The following is a 25,990-nucleotide window of genomic DNA, read 5'->3' as shown; positions in this document are numbered from 1 at the left end:
AGGGGAAGAAAAAAGACCACTGTAAGCACTCTTGCCATTTCTGAGGCTTACAAAACATCATATGAATGTCATTTAGACTCTTGCACAACTCAGAGCACAATCTTCTGTATGAAAATTCAATTCTGTGTCCTACTGAATTCAGTGGGGAGGAACTCCCAGATAATTGGGTCTACAATGATAAAAGATTGTCAGGGTATGTTAGATAACCATATTAATTAATGAATCATGTATCTGTTTATTAATGCCAGTATATTTTCACTAGCACATCAGTCATTATATAAAGCGTAGTACAGTGATCATATGTAGCTTTATGGAAAGTATTTGTATGACTGGACATGTATGCAATACCTATTCAAATCAGGACAAAAAGGCAGAAAGGTTTGCTTAGGAAGATTTCAACATGTGGGAACATGTGGAAAATGTGGAACAACATGTGGAAAATAACCAAATGAAGAAGACACAAAAAGCTGTTGTTCCCAAAGCAATAGATAGTTCATATGAGAACTGGTTGAGGTAATCGCACTTTGGTGGAAAAATACCAGGAGCTATGGGGAAACTGTCAAAGTGAGATTGGCCAACCTTTAATGGGCTCGTCAAGGTATAAAAATATATGGGAACTGTAGTCCTTGGGAACCATCACAAACAACTGGCGTTCTATGTGGGTATCCTGCCTCAGTTCTTCTGGAACTCAAACCTAGGCTAGCCAGTTAAACACATAAATATATGCACAAATGAGTGGAGCTTTTAGCTTGCAGCCAAGCAGGAGACCACACTGTTGCAAAAACCCTGACTGCTACCCAATGATCAGGAGAAAATATGCTGCTGCCACAATATGGCTGGTGAAAATGAAATAGGAAAAAAAAAATCAAACTGAAAAGGAATAGCAACTGGTAAATACTGTACTGGAGAAGTAGCCCTCCATGAGAACCATCTAGTTGGAACAGAACAGTCCATGATTTCTCCTCAAAAAAATGGACAAACCATGTGAAAGTTTCTGGGGAAAGGGCAGGAGAGAACTGTCCTTTGATCCAGAATAAACCTTTGGGTCCAATTATCATGCAACATAGAAGGACCATCAAAGTTTTCATATAAATTAAATCAGTTGTCAAAGTAATATAAAGCTATTGAGGCTGACTCTGTGCTGAATCAACAGCTAAAGGAGATGAATGAGACCATCTTTATTCAGATAGTTGCAGCCATGAGGGCATGCTATCCTGAGCCCATGGACTAAGAAGAACACAGAAAGTATTTACAGATATTTACACTCAGGGTTTCCAGAGGTCAGGTGTTGAGCAGTTTACAGCTCATATGCAGACCTGTTTGATAAGAAAAGCACACACACCCTCTCCTCTCACTGGCCTTCTGAGAAGCGCTACTTGCACAGCTGGAAAGCCCAGTAGGAGAGACTGTTTTGTTGCTGGGACAACTGGAAGATGTGCAAACTGAGAGCCACCAAATGCGATCTGCTCTGCAAGAGTTTCTCCTTTCCTTTCCATTCCTACCCCTTGTTCCAAGAGGGCAAAATAACACTACAGGAAAACAGAATTGCTAGGAGAAAGATATTCACAGGCAGGAGTGCCAAAAGAAGAAATGTATGCTTTTTGTATATGTAATACTGTAATAAGTGATGTGAGGAAGGAAAGGGCCTAAAAATCTAGAATATATCTCCAAGCACAGACACAGACACTCTTCCTCTTCCCAGAAAAGCTAACAGCAATAGCAGTGGCAGAAGGAGGGTTCATTCTTTGTATTTGTGGGGAAATGCTAGTACTAGGGAACAGAGTAGTGCTTAATAGATTCTAAGGCTGAAATGACTATTTTGTGCAGCACAAAAGGATGTGGGACTGTTTATGTATGTGTAGGTGAATGCTGTGAAGGTGAATATGTATGAAGGTAAGCTTGCGATTTTAAACTTTGTCACAGTAGATGGCAGAAAAGCAAAAGCTGTGGAAGGGACTTGATAGGTTGAAGTTGGAAGAAAAGTAAAGAGGATGAAAAAGATGGTAGATGAAGATAACTCTGTCCCTAACTAAGATAAAGACTTTAATAACAATACATGGAGATTTAATTTCTTATCACCTTTATTCCAAAGCCACCAAAATATTTCCCATTTATCTCAAGCAACCAAACAATTATGAGAATTCTACTTTTAATCATGAAGAACACTGAGATGAGATGGGCTTTCATCAGTCATCCAGTCTAGAAAAATACCACCGTGCACAAAGATATGGATGCAAACAATAAAACAGAATTTCAACTTGGTGATGCATCAACTGCTAAAAAGCAAATCTTGATTTGCTTGCCATAGTCAAAGACTCTATGTATTTTCCATTGTGCCTAAAAAGGTCTCATTTCAAATTGAGCAATGGCTGATTACATGTCCTATTCTGAGTACTTAAAACATGACTTGAAACAAACATATTTTTTCAGAGCAAGTAATCTTTAGAACAGTGATAAAACAGTAGTATATGTGACTATATCAGAAGCAAATTAGTGGCAGGAAGAAACAAATAAGATCCAGAATATATCAAAACAGAGAACTTTTCCCACCCAAATACTAATGCAAAGCTATATTACTATCTTAAGACTGGATAATTAGCATTGTTATATCACCCATGCTGGAAGTGTTTTCTATCTTTGATTTCCTTAAAACAAGGGCCCAAAATTTACCATCTTCATTGTTTTACAGGTGACCTGTTTTTTTCCATTCTCAACCATGAAGATGATAATAAAGGGTTAAGTACCTCCAAGCCAAACAGGAGAAAGTGTTTCAAGAAACCCAATGTGCTGATTGGATATAGTGCTGGACTGGCTCCAAGGAGACCCAGGTTCAAGTCTACCCTCAACTCCAGATGTTTACTCGTTGATGTCAGGCCAGCCACTCTCTCTCAGCCCAATTTACCTCACAGGGTTGTTGTGGGGAAAAACTGGTGGATGGAATGCTATGTATGCTGCTAAGAGCTCCTAATGAAAGACAGAATATAGATTTAACAAACAAACCATAAATAAAACTCAAATGACTACTTTCATAAATACAGTGTGTGGCTTGATATTAAAATATTCTCTCAGGTTGAGACTTCAACAACAGTACAACAGTACCCATCTTTTGTTCTGTTAAAGATCAGTCCAAAAGCTAAGTGTCCACCAATGAAGGAGGAAGTGAAAATATGAAAGTGCAATGTTATTTCTGCATGCTTTATTTTTTCTTACCTAATCTTAGATTTGTTTGTTATTTTTACCCTCTCCGTTATTGGTGTCGGTTTATCACAGAGGCAGTATGCAAATATAATAGCATTTGCCTGCCACATTTTCCTTATGGGCTCATATTTATATTATGCTAAATAAATTGCATAGAAGTAAATATTTACTGGTAAAATATTAGCAATAGTAACTGCAAAACTCCTCATTCAAGTAAACCAACCACATCATTCAAATAAATGCTAGAGTTTATGTAATCAGTCTTTATCACTGACCTCTTATTTCTTCCCAGGAATTTTTGTTATCAGATTCATTTCCTTGTCTTACACATTCAGATCTTGCACATGCAAACAAAAGAGGTTTTTCTACTACTGTCTATTACCAACTAGATGAGACTTTCTAAGATGGATCCTTTTAGTGGGAGATATCAATATTTCTTCTGGAATATTTATAGCACCAAAGGTACTTGCTGCTGCCTGTTATGTTTTTAAGAGAACCCCAAGATGTTAGTTATTACTTTCAAGGCCTTAATGGTTTGGAACAAGACAAGTTACTTGTAAGCCACACATAAGCCTACCAACTTTTAAGGTTAATTATTGTGACATTCCTGTGCATATCTTTGCTTTCTGGAGAGTGTTTGGTGGCATCAGACATCAAGACTTATTTTTAGAACTTTCAACCCCCAAAAACTATCTCCTTCTTTGTACTCCACCTATGCTTCAAGGCTTTGTCTTTTCTACAAATTTTATTTTAACATTCTTCAGATTGTGTGTTAAATTCTTGCTCTGTTTTTTAATGCACTGTTTTATATTGCCAGTATTTATTTTTAATTCCTATTATTTTGCATGTTTTGCTGGACGCAGGGAGGTACAGGTTACAAATGTTAAAATAAAATAAACTGCCTATATTTAAAACTTATGCTCTACTTTAAAACTTTTATCCAACTACTTCCCCTCTGTGATCCCTCTTCTCTGAATATGGATTGTTTTTCTAAAATGCTATGACAGCATCATTTATTCACATACAAAAATATGGAAAAATTAGGTTACTATTTCCTTTATGAAGGTCTTATGTATATTACAAAGCTGCGTCCAGGTCATAAGAAACCAATAAATGAATATTAACCTTGGAAAGTAACTACTAAGCTACATGTGGCCTAAAACTAGACACTTGCTTTTAACCCAGCCAACTCTACATAAAAGAAATTCTCACATTTGTTCAAGCTAATGTCATCCATGCTAGCAGCACGTCATGGTTATTTGGTAAAATTTTGTCACATGTTCTCAATTTTTACAGGTAATGCATCAAACAGAAACAGTAACTAACAGGTTACCAGTGTTTTTTCACGTTCAGATGCCTACTGGGAAAAATATATTTTAGATTATAAGTAGTTTGGGGCAAGGACTTTTATGCCTCACAAAGCAGTATATGCTATATAAATAAAATGTACAACTACAATAATAAGTAGCAAAAGCCTTAGAGAATATGTGTAACTAACTTGCTGCAATAAATGAATGCTAGCTACTATGGTATGAAAGAGTGTTAAAATATGAGGCAAACTCCTTAAACTTACATTTATGTAGAAATGTGTGGAATTCATGTTTTACTGCAACTCATATATTTCATGCATTCTTGCTTGGCCCACTTCTCACCTTTTCTCTTTCTCTTATATTCTTTATCTCCATATGAAGTTGTTACTTCTCTCTTTTGTATTTCCATCTCTTTGCTACACATTTCTTACTAGATCATAATAAAAGTTGTAGATAAGTAAGACTGTGTGTTTTTTGTTGTTTATATTGTGAACATTTGTGGTAGAAATCAAATCCTGATCTTCTGGAAGGACTCTCTTATTATAGTAGTTGCATATATTACAAGGGGAAAAGGGTAAGATTTAGTGACACCCTCTCAAAAAGGCATTGTTCAAACTTCATTCAGAGCATAACCAAAGTTTTGACCAACTTCAGACAATCACTGAAAGCTTGGAAGAATCTATTTGAGCAATAATTCTTCCTCCACAATTCAGTCTGATTTTGCCATTTCTATTTAAGGACTAAAGATGAGCCTAAAGATCCATCTCATTTAGTGTCCTGGTTCCCACTGCGGCCAATCAAAACTTGAGGGCAACAACTCTTTTCTCTAAGCAGCTGATATTCAAAGGCATGTTACCTCTGCATGGACCTTGTTTATAGCCCTTCTAATTAGTAGTCATTAAAGCTAGCAGTCATCAAATGCTGTGGCAGTCGATGCCATTGTTAAATTATGCACTTTGCAAAGATATACTTGTTTTGCTTCATTGTGTCCTAACAGAGGGACTTCAATGGGTCATCACCAGCTATTGAACTTCTCCCATTTCCTTTGGGTTTTGGCCAAATTTGGGTAAAATTAGTGGACTACTCTTTCAGTGGTATTCAATATTTACAAAGTCTTTTCCATAAAGATTGGTTTCCTTTCATTGCTTTCCATACAAGTCAGTGATGGAACAAAGACAAAATTAATGAGAGGCTTTTATAGCAGTGGAGGGAAAGTGTGCAGACCACAAGTATGCCATGTTCCAATGAGATCTGAAGAACGCAAATCATCAGGAAGAAAGACTTCAGATGCTAACTGTTATCCAATTAAGTTTAGCATAAACAGCCCAGAGAGATGAAATCTTGATATCAGAGTATCACATTTGTATGAGGATTCTCAGACATTTGATCACAATGCAGCATAAACAAACCATCAGCCCCAGTGTTGGTGGCAACATCTGAGATCAACTAGCCTGCACCCCCGGCAAAGCAAGACCAAACTGGTTTCAATTCCTGTCTCGGCAATGATAGGGAAGATTTCTAGTGCTTTAGCTCTGTCCTTATATCCAAATGGGCCTGATGCTTCCAGAGATATATCAGGTTGGCAGCTGACCTTCAGAGAGCAAAAAGAAAATGTTTCTGTTACCTGACAACTGACAATGATATCCAAATGTGCCTGATGTCTCACTCTGAGACCCGCCAACTGAGATTGCGCGCGCACCACAGCAGGGCAGGCTCAGGCAGGGCGGGACTGAGGTTAGAGCACGGAGAGGTGGCGGTGCGATCACTGATGCATGAGGGTGGGAGGAGGCAGTTATGGAGGCCGCCGGCAGCTTTGCAGGCCTGGACGGCCCTGAGGAAAAAACAATAGAAAAATCTGTCAGTGGTACCGATGTTTGAAAGCAAAGATGGAGAACAGGAGCAATGTAGGGCTGGCATTACTTACAGTACATATTTGCTTAACAAACTGTAATGTGAAGATGGAATAACCTTGAGGAACTGGAGGAAAAGCTGCAACCAAGACAACGGTCAGATAAAAGAAATCTGAATCTGGGCCAGAACTGTAACGTGAATATGTGTCTCAGAAAAGACCCTCCCTAGTTCTCAGGAAGATAACGGGAGGGAGGGGGAAGCGCCTTGGGACTAGCATGATTGATGTCAGCCTTTCATAGTAGACCAGACTAAGAAACCAAAGACATGAATGATAATACTACTTTTATTATAAGGTTATAATAAAATAATCTTGCAAGTCTGAATGCACTTCTCCCTCTCTCCCTATCTTCCTGAGACCTAGGGAGAGTCTTGTCTGAGATACTTTCTCAGGTTACAGTTCTGGCCTGGACTCAGACTTCTTTTATGTGACCATTGTCTTGGTTGCGGCTCTTCCTCCTGTTCTTCATGGTTATTCCTTCTTCCCATTACACAAACTCACACGGCAGAGAGAGAGGGTGGTCAGTAGAAACGCCTTGCTCTTCACTCAGGCCTTTCCTATACGAAAGCTGGATGAATGTTTCTTCCCCTTTTCTTTTAAATACCTAATGTGTTAACACTATTTATTTGTAAACCATCAAGGTACAATTGTATGGGATGCAGCATAAAAATAGTATAAATATATAAATAAGTGAATGAACAAAGGTTGTAGTCATAATACCAAAGACAAAACTTGTCTATGAAAATCATACTCAGTGCCTCTGATTCAGATGATAAATTTTGAACATTGTTATTTTATTTGGTTTGGCTGTTTTGGGGGGTTTTTTTGGTCTGTATATTTGCTGAGGGAATATTTTTTTTGCCTACCTCACATCTTCTCAAAGGAAGGGACTATAAATATAAATATGTAAACAATTATTTTTGTGTTATTTTTCTTCTTCCTCAGTAACTCTCAAGACATTGGTAGATTCAGTATACAGCCACTAGCATCTTAGTCTATCTCTGGACTAGATTATTACCTGTTTATTGGTTCTCTTTCTCTTTCTCTTTTTAATTCCTGTGTAGTATAAGCAAAAAGTTTATGGACAGAGTTTAGCTATGTATCACGTGGCAAAATGGCCGGCATCCTAACAAACTTCTGTCAGTCTCCAAAAATGTGTGATTTATTTCTGGAAGCGCCAAGCAGCAAAAGAAATGTGCTTTAAAAAGAACATGCCAGTTGTTGCATACAAATATAAATTCATACTGTTGTTTTGTTTGTCCTAAAAACCAAAATAGTTGTACAAAAAAAATTATATTTAGATAACAGTTTTCCAACAGTGTATTAAATAACTGTGAGTTGCTAAAATCCTCTTGGTAGCTTGTGTGTTTTTTACCCACTCTCAGGACCTGCTCTGACCATAATTTGCCAGGTCAAAAAACACTACCTCTGATAAAACAGATTTGTACATAGGAAATATCCTGCCACAATAACCCCGTAAGAGATCTCAGCAACATTCCTGCTGCTATAAAGAAACACACTATTCACCAAAAATGGAAGAGTGATAGGAAGGGACGATGTACAAGATAAGTCATCTTAGAGGCAGTATGGAGCCAGAGGGCATGTGCTTAGGAACCAGATCGAAAGGGAGATTACTGTTTTATGGCCGTCCTAATCCAACTCACCAAGAGAAAAAGGGGGAGAGCTGCTTGCCAAGTTACTACTGAACCAGGCCCAGCACGCTAACACAAAGTGCCGCAACTCATAGCTCAAGCAGCTTCACAGAAGTGCCAGGAATCGAGCTCCCAGAATAAAGCATTTATGGGCCATCATGGCTTCGTCGCCACTTGAGCTGTAGCCAATAATACATTCTGCATGTTCTATTTCTGTATTATATTTCCCATGTTAAGTCTATACAGAACATAACCTTTCTTTGTTGCTAATAGCTGGAAAGAAGCACTGTATCCTCAAACTGTATTATTCATTTAAAACACATACACACATATCTAGAAATCATCTGTTATTTAGAACTGTATTTAGTCTCTGCTTCTGGTGCGTTGGAAATGCTTTCCCTCTTGCTCTCTTGGCAGTAATCAGAATGACTTAAGCAATTAAATAAAAGCGTAACACAGACACTTATTGCATGAAGTTAACTTTTAGTCAGAACTCAGGCTGCTGTATCCAGTTTTCAATAAGTATTCAAGTATTTGGCTACAACTAACGTTTACCTGATGCCCTTGAATCAATATAGTTACTGTAATAATCAACACCAGTTTCTGTAATAAGCTTACAAGTCTAATAGGCTGACAATTTATTTTATGTGAATTTCATAGATGAAGGAGTTTAAAAATACCTGACACTGCATGTTTGTAATTTCCAGCTATTTAAATAAAATACTTATCTACACTAGAATATCCCCCCAAAAATCACATTTTTGAAAGAAATAGGAATACAATAAAACAAATAATAGAATGCATCCTATAAAAACACCTAAGTTTGTTCACTATTTACATTCATACTATCAAAACTGTCAAGCCACAATGGAATACGGGGATTAGGGAAAGGAAATGTAGCCACATTTACCTTCCATAGCCATTTTCTACTCAATACCTTTGTTCCCACTCAAGGATTCAATGAGCTATTGGTTTTATTTTAGAAATTATCCAAAGGTATTTAAATTATACTTTTAACAGAGAAAGTGCCTTGGTCAACTTGGTGGATGTCAGGGATAAGAAACGGATCCCCTGTAATATCATAAGAATGCTTTTGGATGCTCTCAGTATGCTTCTAAATATGTCTAGTGGGATAGACTTGTATTACAATATGGACACTATATTATAGTACCTAAAATAGTGCTAAAGGACACCTGTTAGCATTATAGCGATTGCCTATTGTGTCCCATGCAGTTCTATTCTTTTATGTTATTTAAAAGGTACTTAAAATCACTGAAAGAAATCATTTGAAGTGTACTGTCATCAACATATAGTAATAACTCTTAATTGTACTGTTCTCTGTCACCTAACTCTAAGGTAACATGTAATACCTTTGAAAACTGCTTGTGTTCAATAACAAACTGGATGAAGGCAGAGACTGAATCCAGATAAGATACCAACATGCTATGATTAGCAGAAACCCTTAGCTAGGTATTGGGATCCACTCTGTTCTGGAATATGTCATTCTGTTCATAAAATATCATACTTGTAGCTTGGGACTGCTGTTTAGTAGTAAAGGACCCCTGGATCTACAAGTGGTGGCAATGGCAAGGAATATAGTAAATTATTACTTAAAATTTGCCATCTGTGACCATTCCAGAGTCAGTATGATCTGGCAACAAGTGCCTTGTTCATATCACACTTATCACATCATACAGCAAGCTTTTTCACATTGGGCTATGCTTGAAGAACTTCCAGAAGAATCAAATGGTACAAAAAGGAACTGCCGAGCTGCAAAGCAGTACATGGTACTGTATTATGATCATATCACTCAAATGCTGAAAGTTCTGCAAAAGTTGCAATTGCTTTCTCTTATCTGTAAACAGCTTATGTGCTGATTACCTACACAACTACCTGCTTCTTTATGAATATGCCTGAGTATGAGCAGAAACAAACATTCCTGGTTACAGTTGCCTGTATGCTGTATTTCAGACTGTTCTCCATTGGGAGCTAAAACTGGTCCATCTCCTTTGCTTTTCAGGAAAAAAAGACTTCTTTTTAATCTGCTATTCAAGTGGGGAGTCTTTTAATATACTAGTAATGGTTTAAAGTTGTTTCAATGTTTCAGTACAGTTTTATTGTTTTATGCCTTTATTAATTGCTATTGTTATTGGATTTATTCCATCTCAGACACATCTGAGGAAAAGTGACATATAAATACTACTATAATATAAACAAACTATAACTATTACTTATGATTTCCTCCTTCTATTTGAAGCCAGAACAAAGAAGGCCTAGTTTTTCATTAAAAATAGCATTAATCCTCCTAATGTTTTTTCATCTCAGTTTGTCCCAGTCTGAAAACTACAGCTAGCATGTTGATCAGATAGCTACAGATGTGAGTCCAATAGAAGTACTTCATCTTTGGCACTGCATTCAGCACTCGAGTCTGCATGGGCTGCATTTGATTTTGTCATTTATCTTAAATGGCTAAGAGACTACCAGGGCAAAACATTTGTGTGAAGTTGTTGCCAAACCACAAGTGAAGGGCCTAAATCCTTGGCACAAATACTTGAGCTCCACAGCATCAAGGATAAATTGTGTGTCCTTTGTGATTTTTATTTTTTTTAAAATAGATTCTGGACCTTCAGATTATTTACTCCTCACTCCCCCACCTTCTGATCTCATTTCAAATTATTACCCAAACAGGTAAAATAAGACACTGACAGAAACTGTACCTACATTACAATCTGGAGGTGACTTCTCTGCCGAGCCAATGAAAGCAGATGGCAGACGTGGAATGTCTAAATATACATAAATAACTTTCCTTGGCATTTAGAAAACGCACAAATAGTGTCATGATCTTTTAATACCTCAAGAAAGACACATGAACAAAGAAGGACCCCAAAATTATTTTAAAATGCTAGTTTCTACTTTTTTTAAAAAAATCTATGTCTGTTCTATTTATGTAATGTTGCAATTACTACTGACACTATTAGTTTCATCGAACCTACAAAGTATGAGTGTTGTTGATTCTTTATGTGCCTCACATTCACTGTGATAATTGCTTCCCAGAGCTAGAGAAAAAACTTGTTTGTCAAAATCACTAATCTCACTTCAAAGCAGCCACAGGCTGAGATTATATTTTCAGAAGAGATTTTTGTGACAGCTTGACCCCCACACACACTTTTTTTAAGCTCACTTTACAATTTTGCTCTGATTTTTCTCCACTCTTATTTTCTTTGGCTATCATATCTGTGTTTAAAAATCCGGACAACCACTAGATGGTAGTAAAGAATTAGAGTTTTCTGAATCTGTTTGCTGCCATCTACTGGTGTTCCGGGTTTTTGCAGCCCAGGTATGACAGGCCTATATTTCCCTAAATAGTGCTCCAGCATGACCCTAATACAAAATGGCCACCAACATCATTCCTACTCCTGCTATTTTCAAAAGCAACAAAGAATATCCACGCTGGAAAGAAAGAACCCATGCTACAGTATTGTCATTGTTATTTAGCTGCGCCCATAATGAAAAACTGGAGTAATTATTTTCATATGTGAAAAAAAAAATGCTGATAAGATAACCCTCCCTCCAAATAGGATGGAGAATTTTGAGAAGCCAATTTCACGGAACTCGAAAAGGCACATACCATTCACCTTTCTTAACTTCTCTCTAGAATTTAACAAACCAGACTGCACAAAGGCCACAGGCCTTAACATGTTATGTAACTTATTCTGACCAAGACTTTGCAAACTGTCTGCACAAACCACACCTCAATTAAATATGAGGGTGGCTAATATCTTCTGTACTGAGTCACATCCCTTGGGCTCTTGAGCAGCTGCCAAGATGATTCTAAGACAGTCAGGGCTACAGCCTCTTCTGTTAGACAAAGTGATTCTTAATAGGTAAAACTAATGAGGAAAATTATTCAAAACAACTGCAGATAAGTGCAGAAAAAGCAAAAAAGGCAGCCTTTCCCAACCTGGTCCCCTCCAGATGTACTGGACTATAACTCCCCTCACTTCCCAACCTATAGTCCTAACAGCTGTGCTGACCGATGGGTGAATCCAGCATATCTGGAGGGTGCCAAGCTGGGGAAAAATACACTATCCTATAGTATAGGTAGTCCTCAGTTTAAGAACGAGTTTCATTCCCAAAGTCTGTCCTTAGTCGTAAGCTGGAACAGTATTACTGTATAATACTGTATAAGTAGTATTGCATAATTAACTCAAACCATTGTGTATTTAATTTGAATAATTGTGTATTTAATTTGAATTTTGCTATAGGCTCCGTTCTTAACTATGGGTCACCCATAAACCGGGCGTACTTAACCCGGGGACTACCTGTATCTAACACTGGCACCAAAGGCAAAGCTTGTCAACCTCTTGTATATCTCCTAAAATTCTAGAATTAAGAATGGGTTAGAAACAAATAAATTAATAATAGCAGTTTAATATGCAGTGTTTTCCATGAAAAGAAAGCAATCACACATTAGAATTATGCTTTGAGACAGAGAAAAAAAATCTCCAGTATTAAAAATAAATGTAAGTGATCATGTAGACAATGTTGCTCAGTAATAGCTGAGATATCATTTCATTGTAGAGATTGTTGGTTTCAGCTGGCTCCAAATTGGAGAATATAGTAATTATTTCCCTACTGCAAAAATTACAAGAGTTTCTGCAAGCTTAGCCGTCCCCATTAGAAGGATGGAGAGGAGATTTTTCTACACATTTTAAGATTTCTCCAGTTTCATTTCTGCAGTGCTATAGTTTTAAGAGACTTCAAGGTTAACCCCACTGTAACTCTTACATTTATCCTAGATTTTGGAGAAAACCAAAATATCAGGATATGATGGAATAGCAGAAGCAGGAGGAACTAGTAAATTGTCATGCACTTTGCTTTTACTGCCCTCATATTTTACAGTAAGCTTTTTGTCACATTTTCTTGCAACGTATCATTTATTATCAAACATCACAATTTTTTTTCTACAGGTGATTGAAATACATTGTGTGCTTAATTTACCAGCATCGTAACTCTGGAGTTTTTGAATTTGTACTCAGTGCTGGTTCAAGTACAGCAAACAATGCTGTTTAAAGGAAGCACGACTTTTCAAAATATATGAACTCTCACTCAAATTAACTGGATTCTTGAGTGCTAAATCTGCTTCTAGTGCTGGAGAAACCAAGCCGTATTTCTATTTGCCCAGGAAATCATACACACACAAACAAGTACAAAAATGTAGCTGACTACTACATACAGAAAGCCATTTCTCTTTTGTCATTTATGGTTGTCTGGATTTTTACAGCCCAGATATGATACCCTCAGTCAGAGTGCTCGTCTTCATGTAGGCAAGTGAGAACATCCTCAAGAAAACCCAGGATTTGCAGAATCAAAAAAAAAACAAAAAACAGAAAACTGTTTAGAACAAAACCAGGAAAATGAAGAAAGGCTATGTTCAATAGGCACTGAATACTGACACCCTGTTGGAAGGGAAAACTGGGTGATGGACGGAAGGCAGGCATGATTAATGGGGGCGGGGGGGGGACACAGAGCAAAAGCCAGTTCATACTGCAACATTTTATTGCAGGTCCCTCTGTATTCTAAAACAAACTGAGTCTCAGAAAACACAGCATAATTTCAATGAATGCCTTAGAAAAATCCAGATTGTACCATTATACCAGTAAAATGCAGATTAAAATTTGTGTTGCTCATTACTGTTATGAGATTTTGCCAATCACAAGCAAAATTTGCCTTACAATTTGATCTATTGGAGTCCCATTTAGCCAGCCTAAAAAGCTAGTTAATGTTTTTTAGAATAGTTCAATTTAAAAATTAAAATTCTGCCCCTTCCTTTAATGTCCATATAGATTACATTTAGAGAAAAATAAATGAAAGTAAACTATCAATGCTTATTAATTAAAAACAGAGAATAGGTTTGCATTGATGCTCAGCTCAAAAATTTATATTTCATACTAGGACTGCTTACCAATTATCACCATCACTGTTGTTATTTTCATTTTTTTCCATTTTTCAAGGCTATACAGTCTTCTAAGTAGTTTAAAGCACATAAATATTATAAACATATTAACAGAATCATATTTATATGAAAAAAATAAATCAAGCCAAGTACAATATAATACAGCAGACCCGAATCATGTGAAATAATATTTTTATTAATACTTTCTGTCTTGTTAAATCAAAAAGACCCCAAAATATCAGTAAGAATCTCTTCTAGATAGTCAGACCTATTCCATAGGGGATATATTAGCATATAGAATACACTCTATCTATTTTACATATTGGTATATTCTTTAGGCCATAAGGTATCATTAAATTATAGTTACATGGCTGTGCCAATTTTTGAAGTAGCACAACAGAAGAACCAGGTTCAGTACTAATGTGACTTTTCATTTTTATCTTTCCTACAGTGAAACAAAACTTGGAACTGGAGTCTCCGTATCAGAAGCTATCAAGAATACTCAAAGCCCCCCCCCCCCCGCTTTTCATGGAAGAATGCCAGTAAGTATGGCTTGAATTTAAGTCTGCTTTTGAACATGCAATCTCTCTGATACTTTGATTTTCCTGTATGGCCATTAGGGAAACAGAGAAAAAATCTCTATAAACCCCACAGGTCTCTGGAGCAGCTTACTTCATCTACTAAAAGTATCCAATTCACAACAAGATAAGCTGGCTTTTTAAAAATAGAACAATTAACAGTAATCAAATTCACTTTTACCTTTACCCTGTCATTCAGCAATCATCCCCAATGCAAATGAGTATGAAACAAATAGTTTCTTGGCCTAGATTAAATATCTTTACTGCAGATGGGAACTTTGGGTTTGAGACTGTAGACATTGATGAATACCAAACACATCTAAGAATTTTTTTTGTACTTCCTCTCTCATCACATAAGCTACATACACGCACACAAAAAGAAAGCGAGAGCAAAGAAAATCAAACCACAAGATCCAAATAAAATTTAAAACATTATACAGAAAAGGCTTGGGTTGCCACATTTAAGGTATGTTCCTCATTTATTTTCATCTGTATCTAAGATCTGTGGGAAAACACTGCTAATGTATAACTGTACCCACATATTAAAATAAACAAAACAAAAACCTGTGCAAGAACACAATTTTTGCACTCACTCTTTTTTTCCTTTGCTTTTGATTGCTTGAGTAAGAGGCATAGCTTCTTTTAAGATTCTTCTGATGTTCACAGTGGGAGCATGTCCATTTTCTTTTTGTGTAAGTTGTACACAAAATTATTTACAAAACTCACACATTTTTCAAGATAAACTGTTTTTTACTGAAGAACTGCAAACTGCTTCATAGATGCTAGAAACAAAATGCTCAGACTTATATATTATGTAGACCTTCACAACTCATATATGTATATGCCATTTAAAAAAAAACTTGTGTACTTTTATGTGTCTCACAAAGAGTCACAATTATTCTAGGTCTCATGGAACTAGCATACAGCATATGCTTCCAGTCAAAACAAGACGACTATGGCTCTCAAAGAATTTCAGGTGTATCTGTCAACTAAACTGGGATGTGAAGCTGCTGTTGTCACATATGAAGCTTAAATCAACCTATCCTTTTGTTAACTTAACATCTCACCACTGTAAATACAGCAGCGAAAGCAAAGAAGAGGCATTTGTAATGTGAATGAACATTCCTGCCATTACAGGTTTTGTGAGTGTGTGTGTGTGTGTGTGGAGGGAATATTTTGATGCCCTGTGCAAAGCATTTTGATGCTACTGAAACAAAAGATGCTTTAAATCCTATGTGTGTCTTTGTGTTACAAGACAATAGCAGGCACAAGGCTATTCAAGGAACTGTACTGGCTACTGACATTCTTAGACCCTTTTACCTATGAACAATCATACTGTTATACCAATGGATAGGTAAGTGGCCCAAATTTTTCTGAAGTGTTTAAAGCAACACTGCCTGTCATGGATATTGACTGAAAATCACTGTGGTTCTGCTGTATGATTTTGCCATTCATAGGTGTTTAGACAGACTTTAGTCTGCTTCCATATACAATTCAGTTTAGCAAAGAAATGTTGTAAAGCCTTTCCAAAACCTGGCTGATTCACTTCTTTCTTATTAATTGTTTAAATGAATATTCTTCCAAAACAAGATGGTATTCAGTATACCATAATGCACATAAAACAAGATACATAGATACAAAAAGAGAGGTAAGAACAAGTACACATATAACACACTGAAGGACAGTCAAAAGAGCATGAATGCCCACCCACATCTACCAATGCACCAACCAAAATTTATTTCTAATCAAAATGCATAGGTAGCAAGTTTTTTTGAATGTGTAAGATCACATAGCAACTGATTTCTAACAGTCTCTTTAAATCTGCTTCCTTTTTTTTTTCAAGCAAGCAAGAATTTATTCTAAAATGATGCATTTCTTTACATCCAGAATTCCTACTGATTTGGTATAAATGAGTCATAGATCAAAAAAGGAATGTTGAGAGCAAGAAAGAGAGAGGCTGAAAGTGAGGGACACTGGCATGGAAACTTGATAGCCCCCTTACTGCCTCCCCCTGTCTATCCCACCCCCCCATGCCAAGACATTAATTCTCACAAGTCAGAGAAAATTACTATGCATGAATGCAAAAAGCATGATCAGGAGTAATTAACGTGGCTTCATATGCAAATTTTATTAATGCAGAAGTACAAAGTCATTATGCAAATGAAACTTACGTCAACTCTCTTGACAAATATTCATCTCTGAAGCTCAAGTTTCTCCTTTTATTGAAAAAAAAAAGCGCTTTGAATTTAAAATAAAAGAGAGAAATTGGGGAGGAGAGAAGTGATGAGGACTCTATGACAAGTTTGTGAAGTTGTTTTTCAATCCCCCCAAAAATCTTGTATTGTTGGGTGTGTGCTTTTTTTCCTTGTTGTTGTTGTTGGCAGGTACACGACAAAAAAGCTGGGGGGGGGGAGAAAGCTACCAACAGCAGGCAGCCAATCAAAACGCCAGCGGCAGTAATGAGAGCGATTGATGACTGTTTGGCTTTACTGCAGGGTAATGAACTAGAATCCAGTCTGAGGAGAAAAAATATGAATATTCATGAAGCTGTGCTCCTGCCTTTGATGATTAAAGAAATTTTTAATATTCAAATAAGCGCTTGCCAAGTGATTAACAAAGAACAAGCATGCAGGAATATGGAAATAGAGCTGCAGAAGATTGGGGAGTCACAGCCTGAGCAGCAAAGACAGCACAAAATTTCACAAACAAGATAGGCAGATAACCCAATTGAATCCATACAATTAAAAAAAAATTAAATCATTGGTTCAGTGTTTTATCAGCTGCTTTCTTTTAAAAATGGGGGATAGAAAAAAGGCCTAAGTGAGTAGCAAGATTGGATCAGGCAAGGGGAAATCATAATTAAATATACTGTTTGCTCACAGACGAAAAGCCTATTTCCTCATAAAGCATACCCTGAGAAGAAGATTGGGCTTTTTTAAAATAGTAATTATGTTTTGGTTAAAAACTAATAGAGCTACAGAAGGATAATTCTACTGGGAAACTTGATGCACTGGTTTTCATTATGTGATTCTGGAAGGTGCGTGGTGAATTTCATTTCTATGACTGCAATCGACAACAGGGCTTCTCAAGTGGAAGCAAATGCTCAGAAAGACTATAGACAGTGAAAATCTATAATCTGGGCAGTGTCAAACCTATACAGACCATCAGATGATCAATGATTTTTGTTTTAGTGTTATCAGCTCGCTCCCAAGGGATATTCAGTCATGTGTGTGCACTGTTCTGGAAAGCATCCTGTGGCACAGCCAGAATGGTCTATACTGGGTGCTAAAAGACCCTGGGTTCCAACCTGACACTTCTTTCTGGGAACTGAAAGACTTTGTGTATTTGTGAAAGGGACTTGTACACACTGTTGAAAAAGCAGGAAGGTGGATTTTTTTTACCAAATTTCTCTGACTCTGTGCCTCCTCCTGTTGTAGAGGCTTAAGGATTGCACAGAGTGTATGAACAGTTTGAGAGAACACTAGACACAATGGACAAGTTTCAAATCTCCATAGAAACAGCATCTTAGGGAGAGGTCATACTTTAATGGGAGAGGATATGCTTTGTGTGCAGAACACCCCAGACTCTATCCTTGGTATATCCTGTTAAAAATACTTCAGGGCTAGAAAAGTCCTAAGAAAAGTCACCACTGAAAGCAAACATGACTGCACTACGCTAGATTGGTCTTGTTTAGCATAAGGAAGGTCGCGGCATCAAATATGTATAGAAGTAAAGGTAAAGGTACAGGCAAATTCTCTTCACATAGCAAGCTCTAATCCCTGCTTCTTACCAGTACCTTATGTAGCTGTACATAATGTTTTTCCTTGGAAAGGGAAGGTGAGATAATTAATTTCTAAATCACTGGCCTTCTGTCCCAGATTTCTGTCCCATTTAACAAAATAACTCACTAGCCTTCACGTGCCAATGTCTGATGAATTCAGGCTTACTATTTAAAAACTCCACTGAAGATTCACACTAAAGCACATAATAATATTAAATGCCAAAAATGGGTTTCTCACTTCAAATACCCTTAATTAGTAACTGACGACATCAACTTTTTGGCAGTTTTGAATAAGATATGTTGAATCCCTCAACTATTGCATGGCTAAGCGTTCTATGATACTCCAGAGATGAGAAGCAACATGTTCAGAACTCCTAAGGGTAGGAAAAACAAGATTTTTCAGCTTTTATAATTAGATTCCAAAGATCACCAGTGAATAACCTCTTGGTGGCTAAAAACCACAAAGTGAGGAGGAGCACATGACAAATATGGGCGGAGTTAAATTTGAAAGAGTTTTGTGGGTTCCTTTTTGTTTTTTAACGGGCATCTATCTATATGGTATACAGTGCAGTTTTCAGCAGTTTTCACCTCTAAGTACTAGGAACTGGGCCATCAGTTTTCAACAATCATAGTTAGGGTGCTTCCAAGGACCACAAAAAGGAGACTTGAGAGTCACAGGTTGCTATTTCTACCCTAGACAAACAAATAACTATGACAGGGCAGGGCTCAGAGTGTACAATAATCATTTTCTTCAGCTGATTAGATGTAGAAAGCTTTGCCTTTCTAAAAGCCCAAACATGTTAATTTAAGCATTTAGCCCTTAAATTTCACAAATATGTTCTTCTTTCAAAAGTAAGATCTGCAGATCACGTGACAGACAAACAGACAGACAGATATTCCTTTACTTGTTTTATAAAGCTAAGAATCCTTCATACTCATACCTGTGCAGTTGAGAAGATGAAATGTAAAGTTTCACATCTCCTGGTCAGCTATTTGAAGCAAAGGAGCACAAAGGAATTCCAAGCATTACAGAATTATTATTTCCCTGATATTGTAACTATGTGAAGTTGTCCTTACGAATTTTGTTTTCATTTTACAAAATGTATCCACAGAGGCTTCAGCCTAGAGAGGGTGAGGTATTTTATTTTTCCCCTTCTGCAATTTTCCCTATACATCACTGTCCCAAACACTCCTTCCCTTGTATCCGAGAAAAGATACGGATATCTTCCAGCAACATAAGAAGGCCCATTCTCTCTGATCTTATACTGCAGATTGCAGCCTCCATGGTATATTTTTCATTTACACTCACGAAAAAAAGCAGACGGGGAGAGAAATTCTAGTAAAAGTGATATATGTATAAGTATTATGCATATCTAACTTTTGAAAAAATATATTATTAGAGATTTACAATGAGCGCCTCACCCATCTGATATATTTAGATTATGTTTTCTAAAAAGGTGTAAATGAATAGCCTACCCAAAACACAGATGACATAGCAAAAAAGGCTACAAACTGTAAGAAGGTGGGGGGGCTTAAACAATTTCATATCCTCCCCATTATCAGTTGGCTTTTCTCAAAGGAGTGTAGCCTAGCATTATCTTCTAACATGTTGGCTTTGTACATATGGTTTATATGTGTGAAATCCAACCTCTACCACACTCCTAGAGAAATGGCATGGTCATAAATCACTTTACCATGACCTGCAGCTAGTATAATCCACTCATGGCTCATTTAAACACATGGGATTAAACATTTTTAGCAGAATTATTAGGTAATCACACAGACCAGAAGGCTGTCTTAATATGGCTTGTGAGGTTTCACTCTTTTTTTTCCTGCTTAAACTGAAATACATATCCTTAGCTGTTAGCTCACATTAGGCTGCATGTCAATTTAAACATTTTGCTTCATTCTTTATCAAACATGAATGGAGTATTCTGTCTATTTCCTACATCCATACCATAATAAATACTGAACATCAGAGTCCATGAAGCAACTAAACAATTCAAGCAAGGTTTTGGAACAGTTTTACTATGTCATATATTTCAGAAAAAGTTACTTTTTCTACTTTCTTAAAAAGCCCTCTATTTTTCTCATGACCATAATGGAATTTCTAGGGAGAATGAGAACTATGGACTATGTATTACCATATTAAAAAAAAAAAATCTCAACAAATTATGCATGAAATTTCTCAATGCTCACCAACAGGAAGGTTCTGAATGTTAATTCATTAATAAAAATTAGTAACAATATTGTTTTCATTTCTCTAGTGTTCTCTATTCAAGGATTCTGAGGTAGTATACAAGCCTAAATGAACTTTACTTTAAACTTATGCCAGCGATACCCAGAGGTAGTATCTCCTGTATGTGCACACTCATGTCCTGAAGATCTTGGTTAGGAGGGCCTCAAAGCAGCTCCACCAAGCCTTTTGAGTATCTGGTTTGCAGCTTCGAGAAGATCCAAACGGTAAACTTCTACACTGAATGATTTGCAGAGATCTATTAAATTTTAATTTCTTGTCATAGATACATATAAACAGCCAATCAAGGTTTACCACTACTTTAGGGATCTGGCTAAATATTCAAAGCCTTGGGTACATTAGAGTTGAGGATGCAGTTTAAACTTTAGTTTAATTGAGAACATGTATATAAATCAATCAAATAAACAGTTGTGAGACTGGAGTAACTAAGTCTCATAAGCACATATGAAGACTTTGGAGATAGCAATTTAAACTTAAATTAGCAAGATGACATAGTGATCTTCAGAATGTAGAGCCCTCTCAACATCAGTTTATCCATAGTATAATTTCTATACGTGCACCAAAAAAAAAAAAAAAATGAAAGAAGGATGGCAATGAGATATGGTAACATTTTTATACTATGGTCCCAACTGATTAAAAAGTCTCAGACTTTTTCCAAATATTGTATATCTGCATAATGCATTACCTAAGCATAAATTTGCCTATCCATATGTGAATGTAGGTATATGACTAGGGAAAAAAAATCCATTTTTAGAGGATACATACACATCACATCTTAAAAGAGACATTCCTTCATGAGAAACAGAGAGAGGGATGCCTCTTCTTAGCTAGTGTCAGATGTCTGCATTGTTGGGAGTGCTTTCATTCAAAATAATGAAATATGTAGGAAAAATCTGGCTAATTGATGGCACCTCTTCAATCAAAAGACTTTTATCTGCAGAAGCTAATTAATTATCAACAAAAGCTGCAATCCTGCACACAAATTCTATAACGGGATGGATCCTCCATTCTAATATAACATCCAATTCTACACTTTGCAACCTGGATTTAAAGACATATAGAATAATCATTTGCTATATACAGTTATAAGGAAAGAAATAACATTTTAAAGAGAAGAATTCAACAGCTTCTTTCCACCAATAGAATAGTATCTGCGGGAAGAACATATTCCCCCTACCACCAGCCTTCCACCTGAAATCTGCTCTGAAGATTTGACAAATATTCCAAAACAGATTTCAGGGTCCATAAGAATGGCAAGGAGAACAAGGAAAAAGGTATATTCAGTTCCCTAATTTGATGGAAGCTGACACCATGGTAAATGCCGCCTAGATAATCTAGAAACAGATTTAAGCAAAAGGTTTAAAAAGCAGCAGTCGGGTGAAACACCAGTTCAACACAGAAGCGATTTGCCTACAGATTGCTAACTTTTCAGTGCCAAATTATTTTTACAATGTGATTTTTAGAGACAGAATATCTTGGTTTTGAAAAAACGTTAGATTTAGGTTCCTTCCAATCTGAAGATATCACAATAAGCCATAATGAGGTTGAATGATTTTAACTTAGGTTGCAGGGTGAACCTTCACATTATGATTTGTAAACAGTTATTTATTCCTCAGCATATTGCACAAATCCTTTCAATTGTGGTTTATTTAATACCATATGGTTAAACCATGGTTTACCACACTACAGTACACGAGCTACTGTAAGTCTACGTTCCAAAGGATATCAGAAGTTGGCAGCAACAGCCAGAACAAGTGTGCTACACAGATGAGTCCTAAATCCTGAATGTCAAGGGAAGTGCTCCAAATACGTACCAATTGCCAGTGACATCAAATTGTATTTTATTTTAAATTATATAAGGGATAATTCCCTTAGTCACTGTGTCTATCTTGCTACTTCTTACTTCTCTTTGTTCTTATATAAATGTTTAAAGTTTTTTTCAGTTGCTTTGTAGGTATTCAAGGCAACTTACCGAAAAGTGCATTTAAAACAACACAATATAGAATAAAAAGATCAAATGCATAAATCAACCACAGAGAAAAGGCAGCCATTAAAGACAGCCTGAACTTTAAAAGAACCTAATTATTAATCACTAAAAAAGTTTTAAATATTTATGCAACCGTGGTTACTTAGAAAAGCCTTCTGAATTAAAACTTCTTCCCTAGAGGTGGAACAAGGTAAGGCAATTGTTACCACAGATAACAGTAAAATCTTAATACTTTTGGCACACATTTCCTCACACAGCCAAAGAAAAACAAAATAACATATCATCTATGTTTTTCCTTTACTGGCAGAGTTGCTTAATTGTTTATATGAATCATAAAACCCAGCTCTTTTCAAGAGATTTCTAGTTTTGTACTTCATGTGCTACTCTGTTGACATCAAGCTTTGAGATGTAGTAATGAATGAGTTTCTCAGCCAAAGTTCAGGGGAATGCATTATACTAGTTACTTAGCAGTGAAGCCAGATTTATTTCTTAACTGAGTGTGTTTATAGATTTTTTTTTCCTTTTTTAAGGCAAAAGCAATACAGCAGCATTATGCTGTTGGAGGTCAAGCAACAGACCTGGCTTCAGCATGAGAAAGGATATATTCAATTCATCTTTACTATCCTAGTAAAATAAATGCCAGTGAGTTTCTGTTTTGCTTTGTCTTTAAGTGAAACTGTATATACACTCAAATTGGGAGCTCACTGCTTTATGCCAAATGTTAAAAAAACATATATTTCTGTGGCCTCTTGTGTTTCAAACCAAGTTTCTAAAATGTCACTGAGCTTAAAAAAAATTGAGTACGGCTGTAATTAGTTTCAACAAAGTAGCCCTTTTAACCCTAATTTTGAGACTATACATGGCATTTCAATTTAAGTACTGTGAGCCTTCTTTAAAAGATGAGCAGGATCTGATTACAAAATCATCAATAGTCTTCCAATTTAGCATTCTAAACAGCTTCCTAGGTTTTTGTTTTCCCCTAACAAAATTCAATCCTGCTTTCAGGCCTTTAACGAGTGATAAGAGGAAAATATGCAGTCAAATTAGTATTTGCAATAAAAAAGAACAGTAGCATTTCAAATTACTAATTTAATAAAGATTGTTATAATACGTTACACTAGGCTAGTTATTCCTTATGATTCAATATACAAGTAACTGGATTTAGCAGAGGTTTAGTTTCTACTGAAGGTTATACTACTACTTAATATAATTAAACAAACTGGCAGGGAAAACCTCCATGGATATGTCATTTCTATCATAAAGCATTCCCACTAGAAATTTGGGGAAATCGTAATATATAAACTTTGAATTTTGTCTTAATTTCTTGGCCATGAAACATGCTATGAAAGTTATCAAAGCATTTTCCAAGGCTTAATAAGGGAAAGGAAGAATTCATTTGACTTTCTGAAGTCACAAGATTTGTTTGCAATAAATGATAATCTACAGCAAATATCCGGCTCATTAAAAAGATATGTACAAAGCCTAAGTAAACAAATTCTGGTGAAAAAGAAAGGATTTGGCATCTTCCTGGGCCTTCTTTCTCATTCTCTCTTCTTTACTCTTGCACTAGTTGACTGTACAGATCCATATTTGAATTATGAATAAGTGGTGCTTTTAACTACATAAGAATCAGAAAATGTTTATAACATCAGAACACGAACAGAAAAAAGTGTGATAATGAAGTAAAACTCACAACAATCCAGGGACACCGTATAGCAGGACAGAAATATACCAGGGGAAACAGCATAAAAAATGGGGACATTAATCACATATTATAAAACAATTTTACAATTTGTATTAAATTACTCTGCATGCAGGAAAAATGAATTATTGTAGAAAGTCACAGCCAGTCACAACCTCCCAACATGTCCACATTCAATCAAGATCCTAAATGTAAGATTCGGTGTGTATAATAATCAGGCCAAGCAGTTGTGTTGACTATTTTAATTTCTGCTATCTCCTAACAGTAAAACCATTTTACCTATTATATAACCTGATTGCAGAATGATGAAAGGGTGAGGACTGATCTATTCAGGAGGGTTTTACAGTAATTCAGGTATGGGGAAAAATCATATAAGCAGTAAACGATTACTGTAATTTAGAAACAAATAACTTTTTAAAAGCTTCCACAATAAACTTAGTATTAAAATTAGTTTGAGTATGTCTATAAACTGAAAATGAAGGTGCAAATTCCCCTAACTATACAGTAACCAAAATTTTCTCTATAACTCACATGCATTTCATGTCTTCATTTTCTTAGCATAAGACATTTTCTAATGACTTTATTAAGAAAAATAATTCAAAGACTACTTGTCTGTTAGTCACGTTTCTTGGCCTAATCATATTAATCTGATATACAAAACATAGATCTCTCTCCTAGTGAGATCCTGCGTCTGCTTTAAAGAGAACGGGAAGACTTCCTATTCAACTCAATGTCTGGTGACTACATGGATACATTCATGTACATTTCTTACCAACTATATGGAAGAAGTTTGCCATTGCCTTCTTGTGGAATTTTTCTAGTCTCATCCAAAGCTGTGGAATTTGAGTCAAGATAAATAGAAGCATTCTGCTAAATCAGCCATGGAGAACATGGCTGGAAATTCTCGAAGTTGTAGTTCCAATCCATCTAGAGGGAACAAGGCTAGGGAAGACTGCACTAAATAGAATAATTATTCCCTTTAGAAGTGGCAGGAGATTGCAAACACTATTTGGGTTCCAAAGTAGGATTCCTTACTTCAATTAAGAATCCTATTTTAACGTAGTTATGGAGATATTTTAATAGAAAGAAATACAGAGGTAAAGCAGTAATTGGGTCAAGCCACAAGAAAAGGTCACCCTGTACAAATGGATATGTATGTTCTGCAATAATCTGCATGAAATTTAGCTGATACAGACATCACAAACAAACCCAGAACTTGTTGGAACCAAGCAAAAGCAAGACTGTATTACGCCAAGAGCTTTAATCATCATCAGCTTGTGACTCTGGGAATTATTTGCACATCAAAACCCAATTTCTCCACTTCTCTGGGGAGAAAAAAAATGGCAAAGGAAACAAGTATTGTTGGGTCTTACTGCCTTTTTCAAGCTCCAAAACTGACACGAGCATTGTCATTAAGCAGGATGGGAAAAAGCCATTATAATCCACATTCTAATTTTCCTCAACTATTCTGACCAAATGCCAATATCATGTTTTCCATTCTGCAGGTTTTAATGCCCTCAATTCTATATCCTCATTTCTTTTGTTAACTGGAAGGGGGAAGAAAGAAATATCTTGCTGTCGTTGGGAAAAAGGTGCTGGGTTTTCCAATACAGAGCTTAGCTGGCAGAGGCAACTGCTGGTTGGCATAATTCACTTGCTT

The 25,990-nt window shown here is 36.3% G+C and overlaps 1 protein-coding gene across 4 annotated transcripts in view; it reads right to left on the bottom strand.

Moving 5' to 3' along the window:
- The window catches only part of BCL11B (BCL11 transcription factor B), a 155,898-nt gene that overhangs the window by 77,986 nt on the left and 51,922 nt on the right, over positions 1 to 25,990 (bottom strand). For 2 of the 4 annotated variants that reach the window (XM_088149864.1, XM_088149865.1), the window contains exon 3: positions 6,133 to 6,339. The exons of the other annotated variants lie outside the window; for them this stretch is intronic. In XM_088149864.1, coding sequence (XP_088005990.1) covers positions 6,133 to 6,339 — 207 coding nt within the window. The remainder of the gene's footprint in view (positions 1 to 6,132; positions 6,340 to 25,990) is intronic. 4 annotated transcript variants of the gene reach the window in all.

This window comes from Python bivittatus, unplaced genomic scaffold (genome assembly GCF_059951505.1).
Source record: "Python bivittatus isolate LINGU-HERP-01145 unplaced genomic scaffold, Pbiv_v1 ctg000580_np1212, whole genome shotgun sequence".
In the NCBI taxonomy this organism is placed as follows: domain Eukaryota; kingdom Metazoa; phylum Chordata; class Lepidosauria; order Squamata; family Pythonidae; genus Python; species Python bivittatus.
The sequence above is the reverse complement of the archived record's forward strand: the minus strand, read 5'-3'. Positions and strand labels throughout refer to the sequence as shown.